General features: G+C 31.1%; 1 protein-coding gene and 1 long non-coding RNA gene across 2 annotated transcripts; both read right to left on the bottom strand.

The window, feature by feature from the left end:
* Positions 1-1,296: 1,296 nt before the first annotated feature.
* Positions 1,297-8,797, bottom strand: LOC143071162 (uncharacterized). Its single transcript, XM_076245302.1, has 5 exons — positions 8,712-8,797; positions 6,877-6,938; positions 5,651-5,998; positions 5,108-5,257; positions 1,297-4,090 (listed from the first exon to the last, which is right to left on the bottom strand). The coding sequence occupies exons 1-5, from the start codon at positions 8,741-8,743 to the stop codon at positions 4,035-4,037; spliced, it is 648 nt and encodes a 215-aa protein (XP_076101417.1). The 5' UTR covers positions 8,744-8,797; the 3' UTR covers positions 1,297-4,034.
* Positions 8,798-13,896: 5,099 nt separating this feature from the next.
* On the bottom strand, positions 13,897-18,103 carry LOC143071161 (uncharacterized). The gene is made up of 2 exons (XR_012976810.1): positions 18,019-18,103; positions 13,897-17,539 (listed from the first exon to the last, which is right to left on the bottom strand). It is a non-coding gene; the product is annotated as an uncharacterized LOC143071161 (long non-coding RNA).
* Positions 18,104-18,840: the final 737 nt, after the last annotated feature.

The raw sequence follows: 18,840 nt of genomic DNA, 5'->3' as shown, positions 1-18,840 counted from the left end.
GATTGCGAACCGTCTTTGCCGAAACCGTTCCGGAACAGTCCGGTTATTAATACGAAATTCGTCAATGATACCCACGTCAGAGTCCCGACAGTTACAGAAAGCAATACGACTGAGACCAGACAAAGCCGTTTGTAATGCGATAGAGCGGACCATGATAGGATTACGTTCCGACAGTACCTTATTATCCCGAATATGCCGACAGTTTTCTAACGGATAACTTCCGTCAGCGTCGGTTCACTGTCTGGTCAATGTCGAAATTCTGTCGGATTGTATTCGGTAGAATCGGGACGCAGTCGTGACAGACTCGGTCGAATTTTACCATGCGACAGATACAATTCGGATTGAGAGCGGGATTAGCGGGACTAACTCCCTTGGAAACGGTTGAATACCGACGCTTCATGAACAATGTCTGATTATTGCCGTGATTAATAAAAAAAATTAATTAAAATTTGAATTTCCATCCACTATTTACAGGGTGTTGATCAGACTTTTGACAAATTTAAATCGTGAATGGTTCTGTCAAGGACGGCAGTACAAATCGTGAATGTGTGACCCCAGTTTTACGTCGTAACTATAATTCCCTTCCCATTTCATACATATGACCTACCGAAGTAGATATTTTAGCGGGTTTGTCATAACATGAACAACACGATGGCTGCCACATGTGAAGCAGGATCCGCTTACCCTTCCGGAGCACCAGAGATCACCCCAGTTAAATGTGGGTTCGTGTTACTCAGTCTTAAGTTTTCTATGTTTTTCTTGTGTACTAGTATTTGTATGTTTATCTTTTTCATTTTTTGCCATGGCGTTGTCGGTTTATTTTAGATTTATGAGTTTGACTGTTCATCTGGTATTTTTTGTCCCTGGTTATTCTAATCCATTCAAATTTGCCGTTGTCTTAGATGAACAATACAAAGAAAGAATATCAGATCTTGCTAACATTTTGGACAGCACAACAGGACACATCTGTCTCCTGAAACAAAGGTCATAGAATGGTTTTATTTGGCACTGAAGAAAAATCATGTAATCGTGTATATAGATACAATAAATGCGAGTTGATTCTTGAAAAAGAAACCATGAGCCCGGAGTGCGATAACAAAGATTTGTCAATAACCCATCGATGTCAAAGACTCCAAATAACAAATTATTCGATAATACATATCATAGCTATCGGTATATACCAGGCAAATATGGTGATGAGCCTGGATTTGTATTATTATGCTTACCTGTATGAATTTATTAGTTGTCAGTTTGAGATTTGTAAAAAAAAAAAAAAAAAAGGCGGCAGAAAAAAAAATCATTTCAGCTTTTATTTTGTAAATAATAGTATATTTAAATGTATAAAAAAAACCTGAGAAATAAACAAATTCAATAAAATTAAAGCATAAACTTATCGAAATAACGTCCATTTTTACCACAGATGTGGAATATTTTACCCACAAAAACAAATGCTTATTTCTGTGTACATTAAGTCGTCCATTATGGGTTAAAGAAAAATATTTTAATTCAGATCATCAATCAAAAGCTACATTTTTTAGATTAATATAAAAGATACCCTTCAATAAAAATGGTACAAATTAATCTACTTTATTTTGTAAATTTAATCACAATGGCTAAGATACCAGAAAAACAAACTTAAACATGATGACTACAATATACAAATATATACAACAATAGGAGCATACATGTAAGTAAAATGTATATAAATAAGGAAAAAGAAAGAACAAAAATTTTGAGCTGGTGGTTTTACTTGCTAACTAGTTAAAACAAACACATTTGAATCTATATAAAAAAATTCCATGCATTGAGCGTTTATTAATGCAATAGGTATGTGAATTCAGAGAAAATATTTTTTTTTTGAAGTATAAACAAAATTTTGAAATGAACAATATTCTAACAGCAAATGCCCCCACATACATCTAACGTTATAAAGGGACAAAACTCAAGATCGGTAAAAGCGTACTATATCTGGTTTTTTTTGTTTTGATGTAATAAACATTGTGCATAAATTTCATAACATTAAATTGAGTCAAACTATAGTAAGAAAACAGAAACAAATTAACGAACGGACAAATGTAAAACTTAATGCAGCCTTCGCTACGGCGGGGAATAAAACTGAAGAGACAATAAATCTAGTCTGCAATATCTATGCTGAATCTGGTTGAGTTAGATGATCGATGAGGACTGTCGAAGACCAGCTGACAGTAATAATTATAAAATCTGGGTTCATTTTAAAAGGGCAATATAAAATAATGTACATATGATGTAAACTTTCGTTGACTAGAAAATACGTTTGTATAGTTAAACTCAATAAACGTTGAGATATTTTTAAAATTTCTTATAATTCTGTAAACCTTCATTGACAAGAAAATATGTTTGTATAAGTACAATTACGTTGACATATAATTTTCATATAATTCTGTAAACAATGTATAATTAAAAGAGGGACGAAATTATTAATGCAATATGTATGTAAATTAAATATTTGGAAGTTTACAAGAATCTAATTTTAAACCTGTAAATGTGTTCCTTATTTCTACTTCCTAAAGTTAAAAATTAAGAAACTTTGTTCATAAAAGTATTGCTTTAATGTCAGTATGATTCCTAATTGCAAAGTCTGGTATTTTCAGACCTAATTCTGACATAATGTTACAATTTCTTCATCAATAATACTCCAGAAATTTTATAAACAATGTAGGGAAGTTTTGTTTGAAAATGAAACTAATATTCCCGGAACAATTCTAAAGGAACAAAAATAGTTCATGACCTATTATCATTTGTGTGGAAATAACTTGCCATTACGATATAAGAGACATATGATTGATTGATTGATTGATTGATTGATTGATTGATTGATTGATTGATTGATTGCTTAAATAGTTTGTCAATCAAATATTTAACAGACAAATAGTCAAAGAATGCCTATTTTTTCAATGTCTACGCTAAATTTTCTTGAGTCAATATCAATGTATGCATAACGTAAACCTTCATTGACAAGAAAATATGTTTGCATAGCTATATACAATTACGTTGACATATAATTTTTACATAATTCTGTAATTGAACTATAATTTTATTACATGTTTTGAAAAATAACAATACATCCAAATTTAAACCTGTAAACATTACTTATTATATTGTTACATATCTTGGAAAACCTGTTCATTAAAAATCTGTTTGGCTTAAATTCCTGTTTAAGACAAATTTACAAGTTTGGTTCAGACTATTAATAGTTTTATATACATTGAACATACACTATCAAAAAATAAACAAAAAAGTTCAGATCTATTTGTTCCAAAATTTCTATGTAAAATAGGAAATTTGAAAGCACTTGATTGTTTACAAAGACACACAAAAATTATCCATTATCCTTATCTCCTTTTATTTATTTTCAAATACATTTTTTGTCTTATTTCAAGAATAAATTTTAACATGACTTTGGTATTCAAAGTCATCAGAAGAATAATCATTTATATTATTTAGAACATTTTTTGACATGTTGAATTTATTTTGAAAAGACTATCATTCGACCATTCATTTCAATTTAAACAACAAAAAGTCTGAATTTAAATGGTTTTGGTCCTTCTATTAACTTGAAATGGTCAAGATTTCGTCAAATTTTTATGAGCTTTTCGGACGTAGCCAATGAAATTCATTTTACTCATGTAAATTTAAGGATTTTCGTTCTTTTTTATGATTTTGCGATTCAGTTATTCAAATAATTAAAGTATATAAAATAAAATGCGTTAAAAATGCATTCTTAAAGATGAAAATATAAAAAGTATGGCTTTGGAACATATATCATCCCCTTTTACGTTTGATCTTATCTCTAGTTAATATTCCAATCTTTATGAGGCAGTAACACAAAGTAAAAAGATGAATATTTTGATTGTCTTATTCTTTTATTTAGTTCTATTGCATATACAAAATCTGATGCAGTAGAATTCAAGATGTATGTCACGAGATTTAAATATTTTACTTGGACACTTTGTAGTTTTCTCACAAACTGGCTACGGCGACGAAATAAGTCGATGTTATGCTTCAGTTTCCAGTATTTGTTCCAGTACAACTGAATCCCTATTATTTGGATCTTGATATAGAAAAAGAAAACAATATTATTATTTATTGCAGACATTTTGCCCAAACATGCATATGAGTGGACGGATAATAGTGTATTTTTTCAAAGATTCTAACTGTGTTGAAAAAAACAAATTTTACTTTCATGTTTTTGAATTACATAATCTGACCTCATATCTTCTTGCATATTTGACATTCAAACTCTAGAAAATGAATCAAACTATATAATCTGGTTCATAAGTTAAAAAGAGAAGCTACTTATTTCACAGAAATTCTTACGAGAAAAATTACATGTCATGACCATTTCAGTGTAGCTAACAATCAGTTTCAGTCGTAACATATTTTGTGAAAGAGCTCCTGGTTGAATGACAAACTCTGGAAAACATTCCTGTGCACAAGTGAAGAACAACTGTTTTAGGTGAAAATATTAAAATGTCTTCTATCGAATGTTTGTTTAATTTACTTTTTTTTTTGAAAAGTTGCACCTTTCAGATTTGAATGTTAAACCGTTGATTGAATAAGTCTTCATTTTCTTTAAAAAGCACCATTCAACATTTTCTTTCCGATCATTGGATAAACATATGATAATAGGGCATCATTGTATTTTTGCTTAACTAGTTGCCTTTTAACATGAAATAGGTATGTGTCCGTTTTTGACACATGTAAGGTGACATAAATAATCACTCCCGAGTGCGTTTTGGGCCCTTTGAGCGATATTTCTCTCATTTGCAATAAACACATCTCCCTATGTCTTTAAACATACTTTCGTGTATAATACAATCATCCGTATCCAATGGCATTTTAATTTAATTTAAATGTAAAATACAAAATATTATTGAATGTCACTACCTAATACTGTACGAACTACCTTTTATGGTATAATATTGGAAAGCATCTTAGTTTGAACACCAAGAATCGGTAAAGGCACAATAAATCCTGGAATTAAATTCTTTTCATTGGTTTCCGTTTTCATGATAAATTATTCAACTAAATCTCAGAAAAAATTTATAACTAAAAAAGTTTCAAATACCTTCTTCCTGGATCACCATTCTTCTTCTGTGGCGTTTTCTTCTATATATCATCACGACAAGCAATACCAAGATGCCTGAAACGGCCCAAATTGATACGATACCAGCAATCATTGTATCATTTGATGGTCTACTAATTTCAGCTGACTTGTCTTGAAATAAAATAGAATATAATTGTCATACATTGTTGCATTTCTGTTGTTTTAGAAGAGACGTTAAACATGATAATGCTTTTTATATTATAATTTATCCATTTTACAATTATTAACACATTTTTACCATCCTCACTTTTCAACAAATAAAAAAAAACTTACAAAAAACTGAAAACTACGCATCATTTTGCTATGATTGCCGTTTAAATGTTATATTACTACATGTATCTAGATCATTTTCTAAATATAAAAAGTTAAAAACATAAAATGGTATATGCATGTATTTAGACAATTAAATGATGGTTCGTCATATGTGTAACTTTTTTCATTCGTTTAGACGTTTTACTGAGATATCCATTTTAGTATTAATGGAGTAAATAAAAAAATATTTACCATTTTTGGTACGTACATGCACATCTTGTCCAAATGTAAGATTCAGTACACACGTATCAAATCCCAAGTAAAGTGTGTAAATTTTGTTAACATCTGCATCTGTCAGATTGTGTATAATGAGAGTGTAAGCATCTGATCCAATCACCTCTGTGAATTTATATTCGTAGTCGCTGTAAAAACAACTCCCGTCAAACATTAAATTTACTTCATGGTGAGGTTCATCGTTTAATTCCCTCACAGTCCAACGACGTCCTACAGCTTGGGTCACTTCTGACACGTTTGCTGTTATGCTCATATCTTCTCCAATCGACGGAGTCTGCTTAATTTCTAAGCTGTAGCATAAAGTATCTACAATGGAAAGAAATATATGCTTTTTCTGGACTTCGTTTTACTACGAATCTTTTTTTAATTACTTGGACTGTTAAAAATCAATATTCAAAATATGACGATTAAATTAGCAATGAATTTGCAATGACAATAGGACAATGGTGAAAGTATGAGCAAAATCAAGAAATTGCTTATACTCCCATTTCATTCATGATTATAGTTTACTAGTTTTTTTTAACTATTTCACTTGATTCAATATTAATTCGTTCAACAATAGTTTTGAAATAAGAAGGACTAATTTTATGAATTTTTCAAATCGTGTAAATGCAAATTGTTACACGATGAACAAATCAATCATTAAATAAACTTTTGCATATAATATATTTATGTTATTTTACATCAAAATATTTTCAGCAAACACATCCAACATCAATTTTGATTGACGTCAGTTACCTTAGTTGTTAATGCACATATTAAATTCAACATGAAAACCATTGGCCCTTCTTTTACTTTCCATATGTTTGAGTAATCAATGAAAGATGGGTGAATCGATAGAAAAAAAAAATATTTCAGAATTTCTACAAAACTTTATATAGGAAAATCTTGCTGCATCAAAGTCACCCTCCTCTCTAACTATACACATACACACATCAATCAGCACTTTAAATGTAAATACACAATAGCAATACCTAAAATTACTTACAGTTTAGTTTTATATTGAATACAAAGAATTATGTCAATAGTGCTCAAAACCCTGTTATAAAAAGTTTAGTAAGAAAAACACCTGTACTTGTCGAGGTAAAAATCATAAAAAGAATACACACTCACATATACTTAATCACTCATTGGCACTCATACCACATCTTCTTATATCTATCTATGATACAAAAAAAACTTACAACAGTCGATCCTCGGGATTGAAACCAGCCACCATAGTAAAATACTGAAGACAGCATGATACCTGCAAACAGAAAATAAAGTTGTTGAGATTAGTTGAGATTAGTTAATAACTTAAACGGTACCAATTTATTGTCATATCGACAATGTCACATCAGTGATGTTTGATGTCAACAAACTTGAAAATGCATAGCCTTATCCAAGGTTAGCTAACCAAACAAAACGGTTTAGCTAAAGCCGGATAAGGAATCAGGTATTCGCACAAAAGAGATATATTATTTGATTTAATTTCATTAAATTTCAATCAAACAATATTTGTATATTCATGCAAATCACAGGCACTTGTCTCTGAGAAAATATTACAGAAACCTGCATTTGATGCCAGTACAAAAGTACTGGGTATTAGACTGGTGGTATCATGTGACTATCAGTCGATAAGCAGAGGTATCGAATCAATGGTGGGGATAATATAAACAGTACGAATGTTATGATTGTAATTGATGCAGTAGATGCATATCGACATGCAATGATGTTCGAGGTCAAAACACTTGAAAATTCAAAACTTCATACCAACGCTGAAATGCAGATCAAAACAAACAGTATGGCTTAATCTGGATAAGGAATCAGGCCTTTGCATGAAAACCAAATATCATTTAATTTAACATCAGAAAATTTCAAACCAACAATATTCGTATATTGATGCTTCACACAGGCACCTGTCTCTGCCGAGATTACTGGATACATGACCATGATGACTGTTGTGACCCTGTAACTAACAGTCCCTCAGTAAAGGTATCTCTTAATGGTAGTGATAACATAAACGGTACAAATTGTATTGCACTGGATGAGTATTTCGACAACTAATGTCTACTCATCCATTTGATGTTCGAGGTCAAAACATTTCATATCCAAAACCTCATACCAACGCTGAAAAGCAGTCCACACTAAACAGTACCTTAAAGTGCGTTGTGTATGTATTTTCAGTTTTGTATGCTGCAAACCGATTAATATATTTGAATATAGGAAGTTGGGTATGAGTGCCAATGAGACAGCTCTCCATCCAAGTCACAATTTATAAATGTACACCATTATAGGTCAGATACGGACATCAACACGGAGCCTAGGCTCACATTAAACATCAAGCTATAAAGGGCCCCAATAATTGTTTCATATAAACTGATTATCAGGGATAGGAAAAGTGTGCATCATATTAAGTGTCTCGTAATTTGTATTATATGTGTCATGTCATTTGGCTTCATACGCATTGCGAGCGTATCTGATTATGTCGGAAACTTGCACCAAATCCCTGCAATTTGTTTTACGAGCTTACAACGCCATTGGTCAACGAGTGCTTTGCTGACAGTAATGATTAATCAAATATATATATCAAATTAAACATTGCTTTCTTAGCTTTCGCTTCCGAAGTCAGATACTAATTTAATAACGTGAATTTTATCTCCTTGTCATGTTGAAAGCATGGACAGGCCCCAACAACAGAAACAAATGAGTGTGTTATCTCGTATAAAGTAACTATGATCAAAGCACACTCGAACTTACAGTTATTAAATTGAAAAACAACAATCTATTTTTTATCTAACTTCCTTGCTTGGAGTCACGTGGTCATTTTTGTAAACAATATAACACAATAAATAAGTATTTAATTTTAAGATAATTTGATAAGTGTAATTTAAGTATTTAAAAAGAGTGTATTTTTTAAAGATAAAATAACATGATTTCATAAGATTTATCTATTTTTTTCCAACGATACTATTCATCGAAATTTTCAAACAATTTTTCGAGATATTTCGCGTTTAGGCAATTATAAAATTGATCCTACCTCGAAGGTAGCAACCACTCAGTTATATCCATAATGTTAAATATTGATGCACAATTAAATCACTGCAAGAAGAAAGCTAGCTACATGTATTTGCTAACGTTATTATGTAATCATGTTATTGTTATTGAGGAAATTCCCACTTTTTATAGCTCATGATCACCTTTTAGGACTTTTCTCTGGAAATTTACGTATAAAAACATTTGTTGAATTATAAATAACTAAAAACAAATAGTTTTTACTGAAAACATTTATAGACAAACAAAATTGATGGAAACATACATGACTCAAGTGTCTTCCCCAGTATGCATACAGCTGGAAAATTTTCCATTTGTTCTTGTATACTCATTTATTGCATCACTTTCTTATATTTGATTAATAGGAGGATTTACGAAAAATGTAAATATGTGCTTTTTATGTTGCAACTGTAAAGAGCATAGTGCACATTTTTGGGATTGTGTGTTGTAGAAATCTTTTATATTTATGCTGCATAAAATCATATTTTATAACACCACAAAATCATTGTACATGTTGTAATGTACTTTAAATATATATATCATTATTTAGAATTATACCCTCTATCAGCTCCGGACACAAGGTTTAAATATTTTGAATAAACAGAAAGCTTGTATCCAGTCGTCCTGGTGTAGCGCTATGATTCATTGGTATATATGCTAAAGGTTTTGAGTTTGAATCCAAGAAAACACAATGGATTGTTTCTAAATATATTTTGATATTTAGTTTTTCTGTTTAAAAGAGAGACGAAAGATACCAGAGGGATAGTCAAACTCATAGATCGAAAACTAACTGACAACGCCATGCATGGCTAAAAAAGACAAACAGACATATAATAGTACGCAAGTCACAACATAGAAAACTAAAGACTAAGCAAGACGAAACGGTTATTCCATAAGGGTCAACTAACTCGTGGTGGCGTCTGTAAAATTTACGAAGGGATGATTTCAACTTTACCATTTGGAACTTTTGGTTTAATTGTATAAATTACTGTAAGTTTTATACTTGGTCGAACATTCCCGCCTGAATGCTATTAAAGCATGCAAACAAAGAAACTCAAGCTAGGGTGATCTGGTAATGGTGATCCGGCTCAGATCACCCCTTGTAGAACAAAGGAGCTGGGATGTAATGGCTTTTCTTTAATTCTTACACGATTAATCCTTTTCCTGGCATGTTATTTCATTTCTATTCCTCACACATTTTGTACTAATATTTACGTGTTTGCATGGTTAAAATATATATAATTATAGATTATAAAATGTCCTTTTTCATATTGACCCTGGTATCATCCTTCCCGAGACTTCCGATTTTTTTCTTCAAATGTTTTTTTTGAATTTTTTAAAACATTAAACATAATTTGTTGTATGCTTTCTTTTCTCCCCAGCTTGAAAGTATGTGATAAATAGATAATTACATATCAATTAGCTATGCAATACCCTCTGGCTTGATATTGGAGTCTAGGGCTGATACCCGGGCCAATATAGAAAATGTCAAATGTTTTAATCTATAATTACTCAACGTGTGATTCGTTTGATCTCACATCTCCGTTGGTCAAAATTCTATTATGACGTCAAATCCTCTGATTTTCCTATTGTGAAGACATGAAAAAAGGCGACCATGACTGATGACGTCACATAGAAAGAACACATCTTTTGGAATATCATTCGAACGGAACTGGGGATTGGATTGGTCTACATATCGTTTAAAAATCACAAGAGCAACATATTACACCACCAAATCATGTTTAATACGATATTTACCAACTCGCGACAGTAAATTTTTAATATCTTTTTTTTTTTAAAACCTCCGTAAGCCTCGAGCTTGCGTTTTTCAATTTGAAAAATTTAAATATGTAGAGTGAATAAATGTCGTATCACACTCTACTGTGGTAGAATCTATATATAGCGATGAAATATTTTTCTTTTTAAACTACCGAGATTTCCATTTATCTAATACTGTAAAGGATCTATTATCTTGATAAAAAATTTCGTTACATAATCAAGAATGCTATTTGTATACTGAAGAAATTAACACAAAGGAGACTTAAAATTAATAATTTCTCAAAAGTTTTCCTTTGGTACCTTTTTAAGATTTTTATATATCCCAACTCTTATTTGTAGTTATAGATGTATAAATATCCTGCCAGGTCCGGTTTATTATATGTTTTTTTCTGCTTTTAGCCGATCTAATGAATTGGACCCTTTCAACTGATTTTTTATAGTTTGTTCTTATATAGTGCGATAATAAAACTGTTCAAGGTTGGGAAAGGGTTTTGTGTACTCAACCATGTTTAATCCCGCCCAATTCTTTATGTGCCTATCGCACGTCAGAAGCCTGTTGTTTATGGGTCGTTGGTTCATGTCAGTCATACTTCTTTTTTCGTAAATTGATTTGTTATATAAAAGCTGTCTCAATTATGAGGACGTCCGTTTTCTTAATTGAATTGTTTCATGCTTTCATGCCTTTGATATCGATATGGGGTTTTCTCATTGTTGAATACTGTACAATTGTCTACAATTACTATCATTCACTTCATTTGAACATAGGCTGATAGTTTATCCATAGATAATTTTACATCTATGCTTGATCAAAATTGTTTCATTGAAAGTCAGACCACATCCGGTTTGTTTAAAATGTTTTATACAATAATTTAAAACTGTACTTTTTATATGTACATGTATTAAGTCTACATGTGTGTTAGTCTCTTTTTAGAGAGGTTCTTGTTTTATATAAAATGTAAATTTGTATTGTGAATACTTATTATCTAAAAATATTGAGACTTAATTTAGATGTTGTCTTGTTTTGTCTGGTTTTATCTCAAAATAATTTCTTAAAATTCTATGAAATGGTTAAATTCAGTGAATGTCAGAATTATTTAAGATCCAAAGCACTAATAATGTTTGTTTTGTTTATTCTTCCTTTGATACATATCAAAGGTAATTTCTATTTGTGTTTATGTTTTGGACAGATGTCCTTTGTGCTTATTTGATATATCATTTTCGACAAAATCTATTTTTCATTTTTCAAAGGTGTCAATTGCGCAAAAATTCAGAATTTGTATTTTGTTTTTGGAAATGAAATCCTGACTGAATAACTTGATTTACCAGTGATCAGATATAACAAGATGTTGAATGAGTGCCAATGAGACAACTCTCAAGTCACAACTTGTTGAAACAAACCATTATAGGTCAAAGTACGGTGTTCAACACGGAGCCTTGGCTCATACTGAACAACAAGATATAAAGGGCCCAATAAGACCAGTGTGAAACCATTCAATGATACAAAGATTACGCTCATTGAAATCCGAAACGTCATTACAGACTACAATCGTTTTAGTGAAAAGTGCACGTACTTCAGCCCTGTAGTGTTATTTTATCCTTAAGGACTTCTGTGAAGTATTTACGTCATACCAACACCACAAGGTTTAGTGCTTTGTCGGCCGATATAAACACAAAACGCTTAACTTACAAGTACTTTTGTTTTTAATCCGTGAAATGTGCGGTTTATTTACCTGATTGTATAATTGATAATTAATTTAGCTTAAAATATGATACTTGTCGAACAATATCAATATAGAATAAAACCAGAATGTGTCCATAGTACACGGATGCCCCATCCGTACTATCATTTTCTATGTTCAATGGACCGTGAAAATCGGGGAAAATCTCAAATTTGGCATTAAAAGAGGGACGAAAGATACCAGAGTCAAACTCATAAATCGAAAATAATCTGACAACGCCATGGCTAAAAAAAAAAGGACAAACAGAAAAACTAAAGTACACATGACACAACATAGAAAACTAAAGAATAAACAACACGAACCCCATCAAAAACTAGGGGTGATATCAGGTGCTCCGGAAGAGTAAGCAGATCCTGCTCCACATGGGGCACCCGTCTTGTTGCTCTTTATACGAAGCATCGGAATTAACGTCAAAATTCTGAATGAGAATATATACTTCAAGCACAATTAAACGTACGCCTCACTTTGGCATGTGCTTTGATGCCGGTCTTAAAAAAACTAACTGCGACCATATTTCTATTCTCCAGTCACCATTTGGGTATCCTACTTATTACTCTTGTCATATGCTTTCACTTGGGTTTGTTTTATCAATCTATCAATTACTACAACAAAGTTCTTCATTACAAACAAACAGTTTCTTGTTTATAATTCGGAGTTAAGTATGACGTCTATTATCACTGTACTAGTATACATATTTTTAAGGGTCCAGCTGAAGGACGCCTACGGGTGCGGGAGTTTCTCGCTACATTGAAGACCCATTGGTGGCCTTCGGCTATTGTCTGCTCTATTGTCGGGTTGTTATCGCTTTGACATATTCCCCATTTCCTTTCTCAATTTTAAAAATAAAAGAAGATATGTTTTCATTGCAAATCAATGATAATATTACCTTGAGTCTTAATAGGAAGACTGAGATATTTTTAGTCTGGCGTGTTTACAAAATTTAATTCTGGAATCTATGATTAGGATCTTTATTTTCACATTAATTTCAAGTTTTCATATCGTTTTCATATCGTTTTCATATCATTTCCGTTATTATTCCATTCCATTTCTTTTCAGATTTTTTATTGAAAAATATGAAATTCTAAAGCTGCAAAAAATTGTTTATTGTTAAACTACCTTTGTCCTGATAAATGAATATTTGTCTTAAACAACATCCATTTACCAAACCAACATTTTCTTGGGGATCAACAGGCATTTTCACTTTGTGCTGAAGCCCATCGGTGGCCTTCGGTTGTTTTTGCTCTTTATAAAAAAAAAGATGTGGTATGATTGCCTATGAGACAACTCTCCACAAGAGTCGGATTGTTGTATCTCTAACATATTCCCCATTTCCATTCTTTCGAGGAATATACTTTTTTTTTAAATGTAGGCCACTAAATATACTTGAATTTTGTTTAGATTTCTAGATTTGTCTTTTATATTATGTTTATTTAAAGCATAATAACTGTTTCTGTTTTTATATGTGTCACTATTTGCTACAATAATGTGATGTACTTGATGCAATATTAAATATTTCCTTTTAAAAAAAATAATTATTTCCTCAATACTCAGTAATTAAATGTAGATGACATGTGGTTACCCCACCTAAAATTCACTCCATTATTTACATAGCATAAACCTGTATAATGTTATACAAGGTATAAAATGAGTAGATTTGATATGATTGCAAATTAGACATGTTTATTTTCATTCAATACTATTCTAACACAACAAAATCATCCCGAATTTAACATAGTGCATATCAAATTATACCTTCATACGTTTACATATCATCCCACATCTCAAAAACACCGATCATGAGATTGGGTCAAACGCTTTATTTAAGAGGACAAAAGTGATGAACTTTTTGCTTTTAAAACGAAATGTAATTCATTATTAATTGTTCATTATCCTTTCCAAAACCGCACTTGGTTTTCAGAAATAAGACTCAATTTGTTTGTAAAATATTAAGTCAGACTATAAGGGTCAGAAGGGTTACCTTTATTTAAAACAAAACTAATGCATCTGTTCATGCTTCCTGGAGTAGCGGTTGATATTCAAAAGTTAAAAATACAAAATACAAAACAGATGAATTTTAAATAATGACTTATGTAAAAGCAACAATTGATAGAATAATATTTATATACCATAAAGGTTATGCTTGAAAAAATTGTACACACAATCTTATAACTCGACGATGTTTCAATTTGTACTGACAGTAACAATGTTTTGAATAAATAAAACACTTATGTGATTTTGAAATAACTATAACTAATATCATCTCTAATGTTATTACTATTTTTTAAAAATAATTGAAGAGGTTTAAGATGTAAACATGTGTCTGATTTTGATGTATTTGAGCTTTTGATTATACCATTTGATTAGGGACAATCCGTTTTGTACTTTTTCTCGGGTTCAGTAATGTTTGTTATTTTACTCTTTTGAATACCTAATAAGTTGAGAAATGTTTATTCCATATGCAGGTGAAACTGGTAAATAGCTACTAAGGTGCAGAAATTGATAATTTTAAAATTGAAATCGTCTCGTTTGTAATAGATTCTGGTACTACTGAAAAGACTGTGTATGTCAAATTATAGGCATAAGTAGAAAGATTAGGTCGACGAAGTCGTGCCTGTTGTATCGTAAATTTCTAGTTCTGGGGATATATTAATGGAACCCAATCAAACAAGTTTGGATTGTAAATGATAAAAACATCATCAATATATATGAATGTAAAATTAAACGACCTAGGAGATTTATCGTCTTGTTTTTTACTAGTATGAAAATAGGAAGAGAACGCAAAGGAGAGGCGCACATATCGTTCCATTAAGATGCCTACAATATGTTGAAAAACATCAACAAATTTGTTGAATATAAAAAGGCTAGCATACTGATTATTTGTTACTGTGTGTATCATGTTTACCTTTTGATAGCACTAATTTCAGAAAAGAATCGATATCTAAAATAATCCAGAAGTTCGGTTTTTTTTATCCACATATCGTTAATACCACTACTCGAGTAAACAGGTTTACAGTATTTCTGAAGACCCTCTTCTACTGCGGACAGGATCTTTGTCAATCTAATGGACAATTCATAAAAATCCGATGTTCATATTTAACATATTTTTTGTATAAACGCCTTGTAGCTTGTACCTCTTCGATCTAATTGGAAGAACAAAAAGTACAGTTTTCAATTTATATATTAAATAAAATCTTAAATATACATGTACATATAAAACAAGTAAAAACAATAGAAGTGGCCGGGTACTTGTACATCCCACTAACCTAAAGACTCAAAGTACAAATATACGAGTACTCGCAGTTACTGACACATAGTTCAAAGCCAAAAACAATTAATTAAAAAAATCATGCATCTTAGATTAACGTATCAATCACTACACATTCAACGTCCAACATGTTTAGTGTAAAGTCGTCGTCAACAGTCAAAGAAGAACATTACCTTGTGACATCTATTTGCTGTCTTTTGCTATCGATGAATCAAAAGTATGAAAGATTCGACTTGCCAGTTATTTAGTTTTTACAAAATATTCAAAAAAAAGATAAAATTTAAATAGCTATTTTGGAAACTTTAGATGTCATGTGTTTTTATTTTTTGAAAAGTTTCTATTTTGAAATGAAATTTGATTTTTGAAATATTCTGTCTCTTTTGCTCGTTTACGCAAACTAAAAAAAGCTGTGTCATACACATTTTTTTTAGTTTTATTATGCTGCCATTTCATTTAGACCCATACAAAAACAGTAAGCCAATTTGTCTAGTTTTGAACAAACAAATAGTAATTTTATGATAATTTATAAGTGTGATTCCTTTAACAAGAAAATAGATGGTTTTTACTCATCGACCTATCATAACATATTGTAATTTAAAGACGATTTTTATTTTAAACTTCAGATCAATTTACAATTTACAAATACATCGAAAAAAGGAAATTCCCAGGACAAACTTCGAATACATGTACATGTCTATCAAAAATAGATTTCAACAGAAAAAAAATATCACAAAGTATATAAAACAACTAATATACGTAACAAACACACATCGCAAAGTCCTATGAAACGAATTTTAAGGACAGTATTGCACAACTGGATATGCATGTTCTAAATTAAGGCATCTACGCAAGCTGAAGATGTTTTACATCTTATAATAATCCATAAAATCCAATCGACAATTCATTCAGCGAAAAAGTATATTCATTTTTTTTTTTTTGAAGTTTTTTTGCGAAGGTCACCGAACGTGACCTTAACTAACAATAACCACATAAACATGCAGTTGGACCAAATAAGATGAGATGATTGATATGCAATTGAGTGATATTTTTCTTCTTTGAATATTTTATCCTGCGTTTCTATATGAAAACTACCATATAACAGTTTATTAAGTGTATCTAAATTTTTCGGTAGAATAATAACTTCCACGTTTGTTTGCCGTGTCTGTCATCACAAGTTATCATTCGCACTTCCTTGTGTTGTTGCCAAGGTACTAACAAGAGATCTTGTTGTTAATGTCCCTGCATACGTTAGAGCTAGATAAATCTGTCAGTTTAATTGCCGGTTTTATATGTGTTCATCTTAATCTAAAATTGTGCTTTAAGAACGAATATCACGATGTGTCATTAGTTTCATTTTGTTTTTCTTTTCCTAAATGAAATGTCTTCCATCAATGTTTCAAATTGGATTACTGGTTTTCAATATGTGTTTCTGGTACAATACGGCGTTTGATATCAGAGTCATCAATTTGATAGTTTGCATACCTAAGCAACTGCTGATACCATGTTGCCTTTCGGTGGTTATGTCTCAATCATTCAACGTAGACATTTTCTCAAAGTTGAAATAAAAATTGATTATAAATTTTCTGTGTTGTTTTCTAAAGCGAACTACATATTCATAAATCCTTAATGATAAGATTAACAAATATGATTTCAAATACAAACAAAAGTTAAGTCGTTATTTGTATATTTTAGTACTGTTACCTTTATTGATAAGATTGGGGGAAATTTGCTTTTACAACTGGTGATCCACGCACTAACTTGGCTACAATTCGATGTTTGCCCTGTCCGCTAATAAATACGTAACTATGAGAAACGTCATGAATTATTAGTTTTGCATTCTGCAAAGGCTTCTGGTCTTCTATTTTCTTAATAAACTCTATAGGTGCATGCTCTAGCTCTAAGAGTGTAGAATTTTCATTTGCATTTTGTAAATACTCTCGTATTTTCATTTCATCGACAGCATATAAATTGCAATACATGTGTGTATTACATGTGCAACAGAGGATGTATACATTTCCCATTATCTAAAACCTGTTAATTCAAGAATAATGAATTGATTAAACCAAATCAAATATCTAATTTATCATACTCTCGAAATAAACGATTACATTGCAGATTTTGTGTATATAATATGGAGATGTGGTGCAAAGGTCTATTGGGTCAATTGTTCAAATGAAATGGATTTAATTAAGTATTAATCACATTATGATCTTCTAGAATAAAGTATAAGCAATACAGTAAAGTGTGTGTGTGTTTGTTTTGTGGGTTTTTATTTCTTATCTGAATTTTTATATTTGTCGTGTCGGTACCTTTTATAACTGACTATGCAGTATGAGTTTTGCTCATTGTTGAAGTCTATACTGTGACCTATAGTTGTAATTTCTGTGTCATTTGGTCTCATATGAAAATTTTTTCTAATTGGCGGTACTCCACATTTTATTTTTATATGTCAGCAAACATACTTGAAATCAATATTAAGGCAGCGTAATATTGACAGAATTATTTTATACCTAGTTCAAAATGCTGATTCGCACCACACCCTTTCGCTTTCTGTTACCTACTAGTAAATATCAAGGAAAGTTAACGTTGCTTCCTAAATGAAAATGTTGGAACATGTCAAACCACTCTATGAATCATCCATGCATGTAAGATGCAAGGATACATATAAATGATTTTCTGAAGGTTTCAGGTTGTATTATGTTTTATTTTTGATATATTTTGAAATGACATACACTGTCTTGTAAGTTTATGGGGTATTTTGTTTAATAATAAAAATGTTCCTGTGGTTTGTAAAATATAGATGAAGATTGTATTTTTCGTAACAAATCTAAAGGATTTAAAGGTTTGGCATTATTCAGCAGATGAAAATCTAGCCACCAATTTGGAGCAATTTTGGAACAGTTTAGACCAGAAGTAGCAATTCTGCATTTCATTTTAAATGTCTCGTCACAGCGTTGGCAAGACTTTGTATAATTCTTTTAGACATAAGGAAAAATATAATTTAGCATCTGGTATTGTACATAAAGGCAACAGTAGTATACCGCTATTCAAAATTCATAAATCGATAGAGAAAAAACAAATCCGGGTTACAAACTAAAACTGAGGGAAACGTACCAAATATAAGAGAACAACGACACAACAGAGACACAACACCGAAATTAAACATACACAGAAACGAACTATAATGAAACAATGGCCAGTTTCCTGACTTGGTACAGGGCATTTTATGAAAAAATGGTGGATTGAACCTGGTTTTGTGGCATTCCAAACCTCCCGCTTTAATGGCAGTGTTAATTATAATATTTAAATAACAACATTACACGACAGGGTTA

Source organism: Mytilus galloprovincialis, chromosome 4 (assembly GCF_965363235.1).
Source record: "Mytilus galloprovincialis chromosome 4, xbMytGall1.hap1.1, whole genome shotgun sequence".
Taxonomy (NCBI): Eukaryota; Metazoa; Mollusca; class Bivalvia; order Mytilida; family Mytilidae; genus Mytilus; species Mytilus galloprovincialis.
The sequence above is the reverse complement of the archived record's forward strand: the minus strand, read 5'-3'. Positions and strand labels throughout refer to the sequence as shown.

Bases quoted from the DNA above. Each gene is read 5' to 3' on its own strand.
- LOC143071162 (XM_076245302.1), bottom strand. From the start codon at position 8,743: ATGGATATAACTGAGTGGTTGCTACCTTCGAG. The intron at 6,939-8,711 runs GTAGGATCAATT...TTCTGTTTGCAG, and splicing joins GAGTGGTTGCTACCTTCGAG to GTATCATGCTGTCTTCAGTA. The intron at 5,999-6,876 runs GTAAGTTTTTTT...TTTCCATTGTAG, and splicing joins AATCCCGAGGATCGACTGTT to ATACTTTATGCTACAGCTTA.